The sequence below is a fragment of the Scedosporium apiospermum genome (assembly GCF_000732125.1).
Source record: "Scedosporium apiospermum strain IHEM 14462 chromosome Unknown SEQ_SAPIO_0086, whole genome shotgun sequence".
Taxonomy (NCBI): Eukaryota; Fungi; Ascomycota; class Sordariomycetes; order Microascales; family Microascaceae; genus Scedosporium; species Scedosporium apiospermum.
Window position 1 is genome coordinate 628,966 of NW_015971787.1, and position 11,813 is coordinate 640,778.

Genomic DNA, 11,813 nt, shown 5'->3' on the forward strand with positions numbered 1-11,813 from the left:
GCGATTCATTAGCGTCATGAAAAGGTCGCGGTAGGTTCTCCAGCCAATGGACATTACCTCTCATCTCGGGCCAGCCAAACAGTGGAACAAGTTCCCCTGCCTAACTTTCGCAGAACCGTATATTGGCCGTGGATCTTATCTCCAAGGTGGACCGGCAGAAAACCACCGATATGATAATAAGCTGGGGATTCAGCATTTCCAGGTGTGCGTTCAAAGTGTGTTGCAAACTGTCTGATAGTTGCCATGGCGTAGCATAAAGTGGGTGGAACTTCAAAGACGGTCGTTGTTGGAAATGGACATGAAGACAAATGGGATAAACTCGGTGTATATTAGGATATCAATGACTGGAAAAAATGCGTCAAAGGCGAATCCGTCCTGCTTTAAGCACCTAGATTGGGGGATCGGGGGAGAAGGTGGTTTGAGCAGTCGGGTAGCATGCACCCGTTCCTGCCGCCGCCGGGCGTCCAGATCAAATATCACACATAATGAGACACGCAATTGTGATTCCCGGACCTTTGCCTAGCCAATGGCAGAAGTTCAGACGAATGGCCCGTATATTTCTATCACGTGCCATCGTACACCGGGAATGTGACGACATGTTCGGTGTTGGTACTCTCATCTCACAGCGTATTACGACCTGACGACTGCCTGCATCCTCTATTTTTGGACAAGTAGCCTTCGACGTTCCACCGGCGCTTGCAGTGACCTGCCAGGCGGGAGATCTCTGGACCATCTACGAAATCCGTTTCAGAGCTGATCCTCAACCGCGTTGAATCCAAGCACACCAGACTAAAGGAGACACTCGCGTTTCGCAGCAGCATGCGATGGTACCAACATATTTCATTTCTCACCGATAGACCAAGTCCAGTAGTAATACCGAAAAGTATTCCTAGTTTGAAACATACGGCGAAGGATAAGATGATAACCATGTTGTCCTACCCACCGCAACGTCGCTTTTCCGAGCTATATATAGGACCCTTCAGCGCTAACGATGTTCCGAACATCAAATCACATATCAGAACTTACCAAGTAGATCTTAGGTGCTCGGAGGGTACGAAATATGTTGTCCAAAGATAGGTCAGGAGCTCGGTTCTGGGCGGCTCCTGGGGAGGGGGTTATTGTTTAAGGAACAAACGCCACGCCGGGCCATCTCCGTTGAGAGTGCAATCGATCATATAAACTATCCCTTCCTGCGTCGATTTTCTAAAACAGCAGCCAACTTATTCAACCCCAGCTCTGCAGTTTCTAAGTCTTGACATTGCTCGAAGCAATAGTTCTGAATAATCTATTCCACTACTCCTTTACGTTCGGATCTTTGAATCTCTCCACTCCTTACACTATGTCTCTGTCCTACTCGCTTGTCGGATTTAGCCCTCAATATGAGACGAAGAAGAAAGCCAAACAGGGTAGGGACATTGCCATCGCTCAGTTAGGGATGGACAATATTGTTCGAATGCCTGGATCGCAGGTTTCAACCTGTCAAATCACGTTCGGCACCCGTACCTCCAAATACTCATACTGAAGTCGAAAGGGCTGTTTTACTAACACGAGCGGTACGAAACTCTAACAGAAAGGGGTTTCATGACTCTAGCTCACGCCCAGGGCAAACTCGGCCAGACCCTCCCCATGTTACCGTACAACCATTTGACGCAAACGGCGAACGCCTGCCATTCACGCTGCATATATACCGTGACGGGAGTAGTAACTACATACCTCCCACACAAACCCAGGTGGATGGAAGAGGACATGAGGACGACGACTGTGGGGGCTGTTGCGCGGTTATGTGACTGTTGTTGTGTGATTGAACGACTTGAATTTGGAGATCGCTATGTGGCTGCTTCTTTATGTATTAAAGTGTATCTTCGGTTCAACCATGCATTAGTGCTACAAGGTTTACGTATTTGATAGCTTATGAGGTTATTGATCAATATTGGCATGTTGATACCGGCGCTCGGCTGAGGTAGTTCAGCCTTAGATGTGTTACCCGTGCAATCCATACCACGTCAAGCTGCAAAGACTACCCCAGAGAGCAACCGTTGTCGCAACTGTTGGCGCAGCGCATAGGTAACTACATGCTCGGAATGTCACTCGTCGATTCCTTGGCTTGGAACCGTCTTATGACCCCGGGCTCTATTTGCGGAGAATCGACACCGAATTAACAGATCCTCAAAGGCCCGCTCGAACTATAACTTGACAGGGTACTATAATTTTTCGCCAGAGTAGTTGAAGCCGCTCCTCCTGGGACTCTGAGTGGAGCCCCTTTCCGCGCTTGGGATCACATTCACCTAGAACTTCTAAGCCTCGAAGATCTCACTCTGCTTCGAAGCCGCCTGTGGAAGTATTGAGCCGGATGGCTGAACTGGCGGAGATTCTCGGCTTCGTTTCCACCAATTTTGATGCAGGCAAGCTGCCGGACTTAGTTGTCCGCCTTGCTGTTGGGACGAGAGTGTGCGACGCTATCGAAATATTCATTGAGGAAACGCTGATGCTTTTCCCATCATCCTCTACTGAGCGCACTCCATATCGTACAGCATCTCCGGGCGAGCCTCTTCTGGTCCATGCTTCCTGCCCATTGCTTAAATTGTAGCGGCAAGGGCCAGCGCGGCAGCCGCAGCGATCGCCCTCCACGAACCAACAACCTTCAGTCCCGCACTATCGGAGCCGGCCCCACCAGTTCCGGTCGCGCTCGCACTCGCGCCCGTGCCAGTGCCAGTCTCAGTGTTGCTCGGGGTCTTGGTCTTGTCGGCGTTTTCGGCGCCGCACTCGGGAGTGGTGCTGTCGGGCAGAGGCGTGGCGAGAGAAAGAGGGCCAAAGGATATGTCGGTAGCATCGACCGTTTGAGTGGCCGTGGAAAGGCCTTTCCCTGACTCGCTTTCGATAAGGACGCACGTCGCCGTCGTAGCCGTGGGGCAGCCGGTCATGGTGCAGTCAACAATGGAGGCCCCGTAGGGTCTTGTTAGCTGATAAACGTCTATTGCGTGGCAGATAGGGGGCTTACGAGATATAGTTCTCCATGTCTTCGCTCACTGAGTATCTGAAAGCTATGGGCAACCATTAGGATTACTAGCTAATTTGACTTCAGTTAAAGAGGTCTATAAGGATCTTTCTTACTGTTCTGCCCAACGGTGATGGTCTGGGTAGGGTAATAGTCCGCTGGCGCCGCGCTCGCCTTGTATCGTATACCGAGTACCGTTTGGCCGTTTGTCTATGCATTATTCTTTAGTGAGCAAGACAATACCGTAGAGCCAGAGGTCTGCAGGGGGTAATTGCTCACAACAGTCTCGACAACACCTTCCACCTCATCGTAAAAATCCGGGCTGCCCGGGGGTACCATAGGAATCCATACTTGCTACGACAAACGTCAGCGTACGAAAACCGGAAGAGGTCGTCAAGCACCCCTGGAAGCTGGAAGTTGTAGATGTCGCGTCAATTACCATGGTTGTCTGCTCCGCAGCTGCTTGGGGGACAAGCATGGTGACTATCGCCGCAAGGGCAGCAGCCGAAGCATACGCAAGCATCGTGTTGTTAATTATTATGAATTATCTCCAGGTTGATATGTAGTAAAAGGGAAGACGAAAAGCGATAAGGAGTTCAGCATCTCGCCACGTCAAATACGAAGTGGCGGAGAAATCCTCATCCTTTAATTATGGAGAAAACAGCGCCTGTGCTCCATAACATAACTTCCCGCATCTCCAGGCCTGGACCACCTTAGTCGACTGTCTGTATGTGGCTGGAGGCTTCCCTGAGAATCGGAGACTGGCCGAAAGGGGTTGGATGTGGGGAGAGCGGAGATTACGACCTCTTTCCGGTCTCCACCTTTAAACCAGGTCAATCCCCATTTCTCACTCGCATTGTCAGCAGAAATCGACCCATTCCTTACCCTACCCAGCTGAGTGAAGCTGCGCGTTCGGCGGTGGCATTGTCTGAAGGCAGTTGCGTAGTGGTGGGTTGGTATTAGGTTTTTCCAACCGGCACGCGCGACTGGCATTTATAGATGTCGCTCCTGTTCCAAAGTTGAGCCATGGTTTTATGGCTTTTCTCGGCGCCTGGGGTTGACGGGTTCTGAAAGCTGTTCTAAATCTATGTCCACGAAAGGCCAAAGTTGAACGATCTGACACCATTAAGAGGTCCATTTGGAAGAAAATATGAATTGCATAAACGGCAATATAATTAACGATAATGATTTATGAGTTAGAAGAAAAAGTAGGGTAATCGGCGCTAACCCCAACCCTCGGTCCCACGATTTGCTTTTCCTACGGCTCAGCTTATTATACTCAACCCCTATAGAGCAGACCAGTAAGCCTGGAAAGAAACGTCCTTGGGAGTGGTGTAAACCGTGCCTTGAGCGGTGCCGCTCGGAGTTTCAGTCGCGTAGAAAGCTGACGAACCCTCGTAGGTCAGATAGGTGCCATCGTAACCGAAAGAAGAGGCACTGGAAACGGTTGAAGCACAAGTCAACGACGAATCGCTTTGGATGGCACATTTACCCTTGCTAGTGGTGAGGGTAAAGCTAGAACCGTCGGCGTTGGGCGTGGCGGTGTACGTGGCCGGGGTGCCGCCATTCCTGTACCACTTGCCGCCGCTGATGAGGAAGCCGTCGCTGGACGAACTCGCGGTTCTGACGTAGAAGTAGCCCTTGCCGGAGAGTGCGCTGGAGGAGCCAGTTCCGGTGGGTGCGGGAGCCGTGGACGTCTTGCTCGTAGTCGTAGAAGTACCGGGCGAAGTGGAGATCTTCTTGGGGAGGTACTTGATTCCCGTCTTGGGGCAGGTCGATGGCGAGCCAACAGTGTCCACAGGGACATATTCACCGGACTGAATGGAGCCTCGAACGTTGAAGTGATACCAAAGCTCGTTAAGCTTGCCGCTACTGCAGTTGATGATGACATTATGTCCATGGTGAGCCGTGAGCGCCGCCTGGATCTCGGCAAGCGTGTACGTCTTCGTGTCAGAGGGCACAATGCCAGCCTGGGCGAGCCAATCGTACGAGGGAAGGGTCTGGAACAGCTTCACAGTTCGCTTGAAGTAGTCGACAGCCTCCTGGCCCGGCTGGTAGTTGGGATAGCAGGACGGGTCGAGCGTGCTCATGCAAGTACCGTGCTTGTCGAACTCGTGCTCCCAGAAGCTCTCGTCGTCTCCCTGGTAATCCTTCCAGTAGGTCTGCATGTAGCTGAGAGTGCATGGTGCGCTGGCGTTCAGGAGGGCAGTAAGGTTCCTGTACTGCCTGTTCTGATCGCAGTACTGCTCCCAAGTTCCATCGCAGTTGTCAGGCCTATTCTCGTGTCAATGGTGTTACATCGCAATCAGAGTCTTGCGACCGGTGGAAGAAAAAAAAAAAAAAATGTCATACCAAAGTCCGTGGATCGTCCAAGAGTCCTCGGGTCCCGTAGGAGGATTGGTGTCCCAGAATTGGGTCAAGAGGATCTGACCACCGGGATAATTGAAGCAGCAGGTATTGTCGTAGGCGGTGGTGTTCTGGCAGCTAAGGGGAGCGTCTGCGGGGCAAGAGACGGACCTGGACTTCAACTTGGCGGCCAGAGAAGGGCCAACAGCCAAGGCTGCTCCGACGATAAGGTGTCGCAACTGCATTTTCGGCAAAGCTGATTTCGACAAAGTTGGATTCTATCTCCGTCTGATCGCACTGGGAGCTGCCCAGGATGACACACATAGTCGTGGCGCCGGGACATTGTTGCCTCTAAATATCTGACATCGAATTGAATGATCGTTTTGGCCTTCTCGAGATCGTAGGACCAGCCATGTAAGACCGGGAACAAAAGTTCTATGATTAATCTTAGAATTCGACCACAAGGAATGACTTGCATACCGCGATGTGTTTTCATGCCTAACTGGCTCACCGAAGGGAGTAAGCTGGTGCAGCACGTGTTGATGTCAATCGTAGTCCTGTTTGGTTCCGTCCATGGACCCAGACGCTATATTAACCACAACGTTGCACCGGGACCCTTGTCCCCCCGGATCGACCGGCAGGAGGGTTGCGAAAAGCACACCTATAAAGGAAGCAGCGCTCACCCACGTGCAGTCGTTACCGCCCGTCCTTCCAATTATGGTTAAAATGGAAGATGGAATTGTTCCTGCATTAGGATAGTTGGACCCGCGTGTTGCAAACGAATCAATCATCCAATCATCAACTTGACTGTCAAGCGAGTTCATCGAGGCGCTGAATGCCAACAACGAACCATCTTTTTCTTCTTCTTCTTTTCTTTTCTTTTTTATCCCCTCCCCACCCTTGCTACCGCTTACGTTTAATCCCGATGTCGCTAACTTCATCGCTCGATGCAGTAACTGGGTCCCGCGCCGAGGCGTTGAGAGGATTGTTGCTTCGGCACATGGATGCAGGAGAACCGGCGTCCGATGAAATAGAAATATAAAGCGGCACTCAACTTGTACTTTCACATTTGTCCCCGTACAAGTTGCGAGCTACAAGGTATAGCATGTTTAGTGCCTTCACAAAGGCTACCTCCAGCAACTCCGCGTTTCTAACTGCTTTATTAACTTGAATATTAATTATTATGCTTGCGCCTCTTGTGCCCCGGATGCAGATTACCATTAGCCGCTCTACTCTTGCGACCAAGACGTCGTCACATTAGAGCGATTTCTTTAGCTGCGAGTAGAACTCCGAATCAGAATTTGCAGTTTTCTTTCCAGCCGCCGCATCGTTGCGGTTGAAGTCGCAACCCGACCGGAGCGAGCGCCAGATGCAAGAAAGGGCTCGCGAGATTGTGGAAACTCCTTATTGTACTCGACCGTAAATCCGCTTAACAAGGTCCGCAGCGGCTACGGTAGAAGGGTCCGGCTACACGGTCTACTGTGCGCGTGAATCTCATGATCCGTTTCACTTTCAGAGCTCTGAGGCCACTCTCTCTCCATCCCCAAACCCCCTTTGCACGTAATAGTAGACGCGCCCGGTCCAATCGTACTTTTAGCCTTTCTCTCCAGAATCTCAAAGCATAGGCCCCAGAATACAGAGCTTCTCAATATCTGGTTCGCTTCTGGTACAAGTCTCTACTCGCTCCCGCAAACACCCAAAGACGTATTAGAGCTAACTTTATGGACTTCTTTTATCGCGTGTGCAGGAGGTGCTCTGGGTGAAAAAGAGGGCTCCAAACGAATGCCGAGAGGACCTGGAAAAGGAAGCTTCCGGTGACTCGTGAGGCTTTCGGCGGACTTGGGGGCGATTTGTGGTGGATAAAGGTGTTTCATATCAAGTAGTTGCTGGTGGGAGATCGCATTACCAAGTCTCACCCAAGACCGCCTTGAACTTGCTGCGTTGTTATTTACATCGGACCCATACAGAGCTTTTAACAAGCATGGTCTACTATTCGGGACTGTGTATTCCGTGTGGGATGGCCATGTTTTAGACTGTTCTCTTCCTCGTGAGTTGGCTCACCCGTCTTGCCGAGTCTTCTTCCGTTAGTGGAGTAGTTCTGTTGCAACCTCGAATGAGCAACCGGGGTCAGATGGAGACCTTACTACCGCAAGGTAGCGCCCTTATGACGTGCAGCTGGTGAGCCGGCAGACAAGTGCAGACCGACTTCGTGGCCTTTCAAGTGTTTTTGTTACGCATTTTTTATAGATACAGTCAGTCACCTACACTGCACATGTCAGAGTGTAATATTTTAATAATAAGTGATGACGATGAGGACGCCTGTGTACTCCGTATTCTATCTGCTGGTTGGCGTATGCGGAGTCATATGCTAGCAGTGACGGTGGCGACTTCAGATCGTTGGTGAGAATGTTGAACTCTCTGTTCCGGCCCTAGCCAATATCCAGATGAGCTAGAATCAGCCTATATCAGTTGATCTCCATGAGTTTGTGAGATATCAGTCATTAAAGCCAGATGTGGTTGATCATTTATGAGGGCTCACCGTAGACTACTAACGCACAACAATTGAGTGACAGCTGCCGAATTTTCGAAATAATTCTGTTTCCTACTAGAGCGTCTTCCCGGATGTACGCCTACGATGTATGTAGCACTCAAAGTTTCAAAGTGTATTGATAGTCTGTAGATGGCTAAGACGCACGTGTGGGGTGGATTAGTAGTCCAATGAACAAATACATAGTTTATTGGACGTGGGGTGGACCGGCGAGTCCATGTGGAGAAGGCCAAGGGACCAAGGGGCTGAGTTCTAGATCAGTCCTCGTCACCGACATTCCGCAGAGCATACTTCGTAATGCAGGCCCGATAATGCAGTGCGATTGATTCGAGGAGGGAAAACAAGGCGAGGCCACATTGCATAACTCCTGACGCCATTCCCATGGGTTCGCCTGAGGCAAAATACAATGTTAACGTGCGCTCTATTGTTAAGCTGCGTTGTCAAGGGGCACAATTTCCCAAACTGGACAGGGGGTGGGCGGGATGTGCTGGACTGGGAGTTCCAGAACCAATAAGCTTCGAGGGAAGTGCGAGATGAATGCGATTGAAGTGCGACGCGTGGGGTGAGCGTGGGGTGAATTGCGATGTGAAGTGTGTGAAGAATCCTTCTCACGACGTCAAGAAATTCGAAATGGCGACTCGATCCTCGGTCATATATATGTGCGGAGGTCAAGGCAGCTTCTGTGGTCCATGATTTCAAAAGAGCATGCTAATCAGGTTCCCCACGGCAATCACGCACACGCAACTATTCTTTCTTCTTCTCGTCATTTCGTTTCAAATGGTCTGCTCAGTGACGGTTCGCGATGTCGCAGGAGAGCCGTCAGCTGAACTACGTCAAGTGTATTCAATGCCGGAAGGACAAGCAGAAAGTGAGAGCAACCCTCATGTCTCCAACGAACCTCCTATATTATTTCCCGCTAACCCCCTACTAGTGTGTTCCTGTCAACCGGGTCTGGCCGGATGAGAAGTGTGATCGATGTGTGAAGAGAGGCTTTCCCTGCTCCGAAAATGTGCGAGCTCGTGGACGCCTTCCACATGTCGTCTCTCTCCATCGCTCAGGTGACAGCACCACAGACGAGGAATTCCAAGAGTTCATGGAATTGTAAGTCGTCTTAACGCGTATCCAAGGTCAGCAAGTCACTGACACAAAAAGGTCTGAGCGACAAGTGAATCTCATCAATACAAATGGAATGGCCCTGTCACCTCATGACGGGTACAGCGCCCCGTACCAAAGGATCCTCGACGAACTGCATCGCGCCCAATACAGTGAAAGAGAAAGTATCATCCATGTGGCGCATCACCTAATTCTCACCTCCCGGTCCTCTTTTATCAAATTTGCCACGCTATCGCTGCTCGCTACGGTAGTGCTGCTCCTGCCTGTAGCAGGGAACAAGGACGACGGATACCTGGATCTCATTTTGCCGTCTCTTGTGGAGATGGCAAGGCAAATTGGGAACTTTGGCGCTGCCTGCTCCCTGAGGAAATTCATACTGCGCCGGCAGCATGAGAAGTCCAAGGAGGAGAAGCCCGGTGATAGCTTGCGTCGGAATATATTCGAATACTACAACGATTGTCAAAGTCTAACAAGAGCCGCCGCTGCTAGTGGAAAATGTCAACTTCCTTCCGAGTTTTCATCGGGCCAAAACGCCTTCCCAGTTCTTTCAACCTTCGGCATAGGCTGGCAGACTCTCTTAGACGGAGTTGCTGACGGTATATCCTCCACAGCCGACGGCTTTGGCCGCCCACTCCTCCACGTTATACTGGATGAAATGCCCAGCTCGGACTCTCCACTCTGGGCCTTCAGTCAGTCCAACGATCAAAGACTTCAAGGGCTCTACAAGCGGAGTGGTGTAAACACTCAGGACGCCCTTGGACGCACAGCTCTGCATATAGCTTGTTCAAAGGGTCTCGATTCCGCCGCTCGCTCACTTGCTCAAGCTGGTGCGAGCTTCGACTTGAGTGACTCCATCGGCAGGATTCCACTTCACTGGGCCCTCCTCGAGCGCTGCGGCAAGGCCTTGGAATCGTTTTGCGAAACGGAGAACCGACAATGCCTCCTACATCGGGCTGATTCGACCTCTTCAACGCCGTTATCATTGGTCTTAACGCTATGTGAATTGGGGGACGACTTTTCGATGGAGGCTTCGTCAAGGTTGCATAATCTTTGGTGTACCCACAGGAGAGGCAGCTGTAAAGAGCATGAAGGATGGGGTCTTTTGCACCTCTCCGCCATTCAAAATCGCAGTACGGCAGCTACGTGGTTGCTTGATGCCCACTTTCGTCCCTTCGACTGCTATAGCAAGTCTGGCCGAACTCCACTATCCCTTGCCGCGGAGAGAGGACACGTCGAGGTTTTGCAGGTATTTCTCCAAACCACCGAAGTGGACCCAGATTCTCAAGACAACTCTGGCAGGACGCCATTGTCATGGGCAGCAGAGAACGGACACGAGGAGGTCATCCGAGTGCTTTTAGGCAGGTCACGTCAACCTACTCTCCACCCTGTTGACCCTGACAGGAAGGATGAATTTGGGCGCACGCCTCTGTATTATGCAGTCTCTCGCCGTCGGCTGAATGCGGTGATTCTCCTTCTGGCCACAAACAACGTGGATCCGCTATCGGAAACAAATGAAGGAGAGACACCCTTCTCCAAGGCTGAAGCTTTGGAGGATCTGTTGGTTGTGGATGCCCTTCACGGAGCCCTTAGGGCTAAACCCTCTAGGACTCACGCTCTGTACTCGGCAAGCGAACGGAAATCCCCCGGTGGATTCTTCACTGGGTTTGTTAGAGGAAACGACGAAAATTGGAATGCCACCGAAGCCACCGGCGATGACGCTCTCCAGAAGTGCAAAATGAAAGGTCCAAGTTTGATCTCCGGGCTGCAATTGATCCCTTCCCACTCTTGGCCGGTGATGGCTGAACCTGAGGATGCAAACCTGCTGGCTAACGTTCCAGTTCGCTGGCTGGCCACATGCGACCCCGGGCCAGGCGTTTCCACCGAAACATCTCATGCAGCCTTGTCGGTGCTGGGAACAGAGTCGCCGTCCCAATGGCCACTGCCTTCCCCCCATCAGGTATTTCCGACTTTAGGCGCTTTGAACGAACCAAGTGAACGGGCACATGGCAGAGAAACACCTGGGTATCTGGGGGCCGGGAGTGACGAGACTTTCATGAGTTGTTAAAGGGTATTGGATTTTAGTAGGATGGCTGGGACCGACAAAAGTTAGCAAGACACTGTATTTTTTGAGACTCTATTTATCATACGAAGCACTTTGATCCTAGATCACCTTAGCGAAACGTTATGCAGTATACCCTGCCGTGGAAACCTTGTCTCTACATTATTTGGCAGGAGGGATGGAAGAGGGCTGGTCCAGCATAGCCACGTTCCGAGGAGACAGCCCGAGAACCATCGGTCTGATGACTGGGTTCGAAGGCAAACGCATCAATTGATACATCACAGTTTTTACCTCTGTATCTAGTTTGCCGTCCAAGATTCTTTAGTGGCTAATTGTCTTCATACCCTCCTACTTATGGTTAGGGTTGCAAGGTGCCTACGGAGTATTAGTGACTGATCGACTGCCTCCCTTGCTCCATAATACTCCGTAGGCACCTTACAACCCTAACCATAAGTAGGCCCCGTAGATCCGGTGCAGGGATCTTGACATGGTGTTCTATTACAGCCGGGGCATCTGTACATTAACTTGTTTTTTTTTTTTTTTCCGCGCTGAATCTTGATTATTTATGCTCGCCAGTGTGCCGGAGTGGGAGCTTTATTAGTTTCCCCTCAAGAGGACTCTGATAATACGACGCGAATCTGGGCCAAAGCGAAAGTGCGACATACTGGTGAAGATTATATGATACAGAGAATCAGGGCTTTATTACTTGGGAGACTCCGTCTGAATTCACTTTTTAGTTCAGTTCCCCGCCT

At 50.9% G+C, this 11,813-nt stretch overlaps 3 protein-coding genes across 3 annotated transcripts; 1 reads left to right on the forward strand and 2 right to left on the reverse strand.

Moving 5' to 3' along the window:
• Positions 1-2,576: 2,576 nt before the first annotated feature.
• Positions 2,577-3,473, reverse strand: SAPIO_CDS2416 (uncharacterized protein; the record flags this gene model as incomplete). The annotated part of the gene is made up of 5 exons (XM_016785442.1): positions 2,577-2,960; positions 3,028-3,041; positions 3,112-3,205; positions 3,275-3,349; positions 3,435-3,473. 5 exons carry the CDS (start codon positions 3,471-3,473, stop codon positions 2,577-2,579), a joined length of 606 nt encoding a protein of 201 aa, XP_016644818.1.
• An 808-nt stretch (positions 3,474-4,281) lies between these two features.
• Positions 4,282-5,586, reverse strand: SAPIO_CDS2417 (Ribonuclease T2-like protein; the record flags this gene model as incomplete). Its single annotated transcript, XM_016785443.1, has 2 exons — positions 4,282-5,269; positions 5,348-5,586. 2 exons carry the CDS (start codon positions 5,584-5,586, stop codon positions 4,282-4,284), a joined length of 1,227 nt encoding a protein of 408 aa, XP_016644819.1.
• Positions 5,587-8,896: 3,310 nt separating this feature from the next.
• On the forward strand, positions 8,897-10,997 carry SAPIO_CDS2418 (1-alkyl-2-acetylglycerophosphocholine esterase; the record flags this gene model as incomplete). The annotated part of the gene is made up of 3 exons (XM_016785444.1): positions 8,897-8,990; positions 9,056-10,744; positions 10,960-10,997. 3 exons carry the CDS (start codon positions 8,897-8,899, stop codon positions 10,995-10,997), a joined length of 1,821 nt encoding a protein of 606 aa, XP_016644820.1.
• Positions 10,998-11,813: the final 816 nt, after the last annotated feature.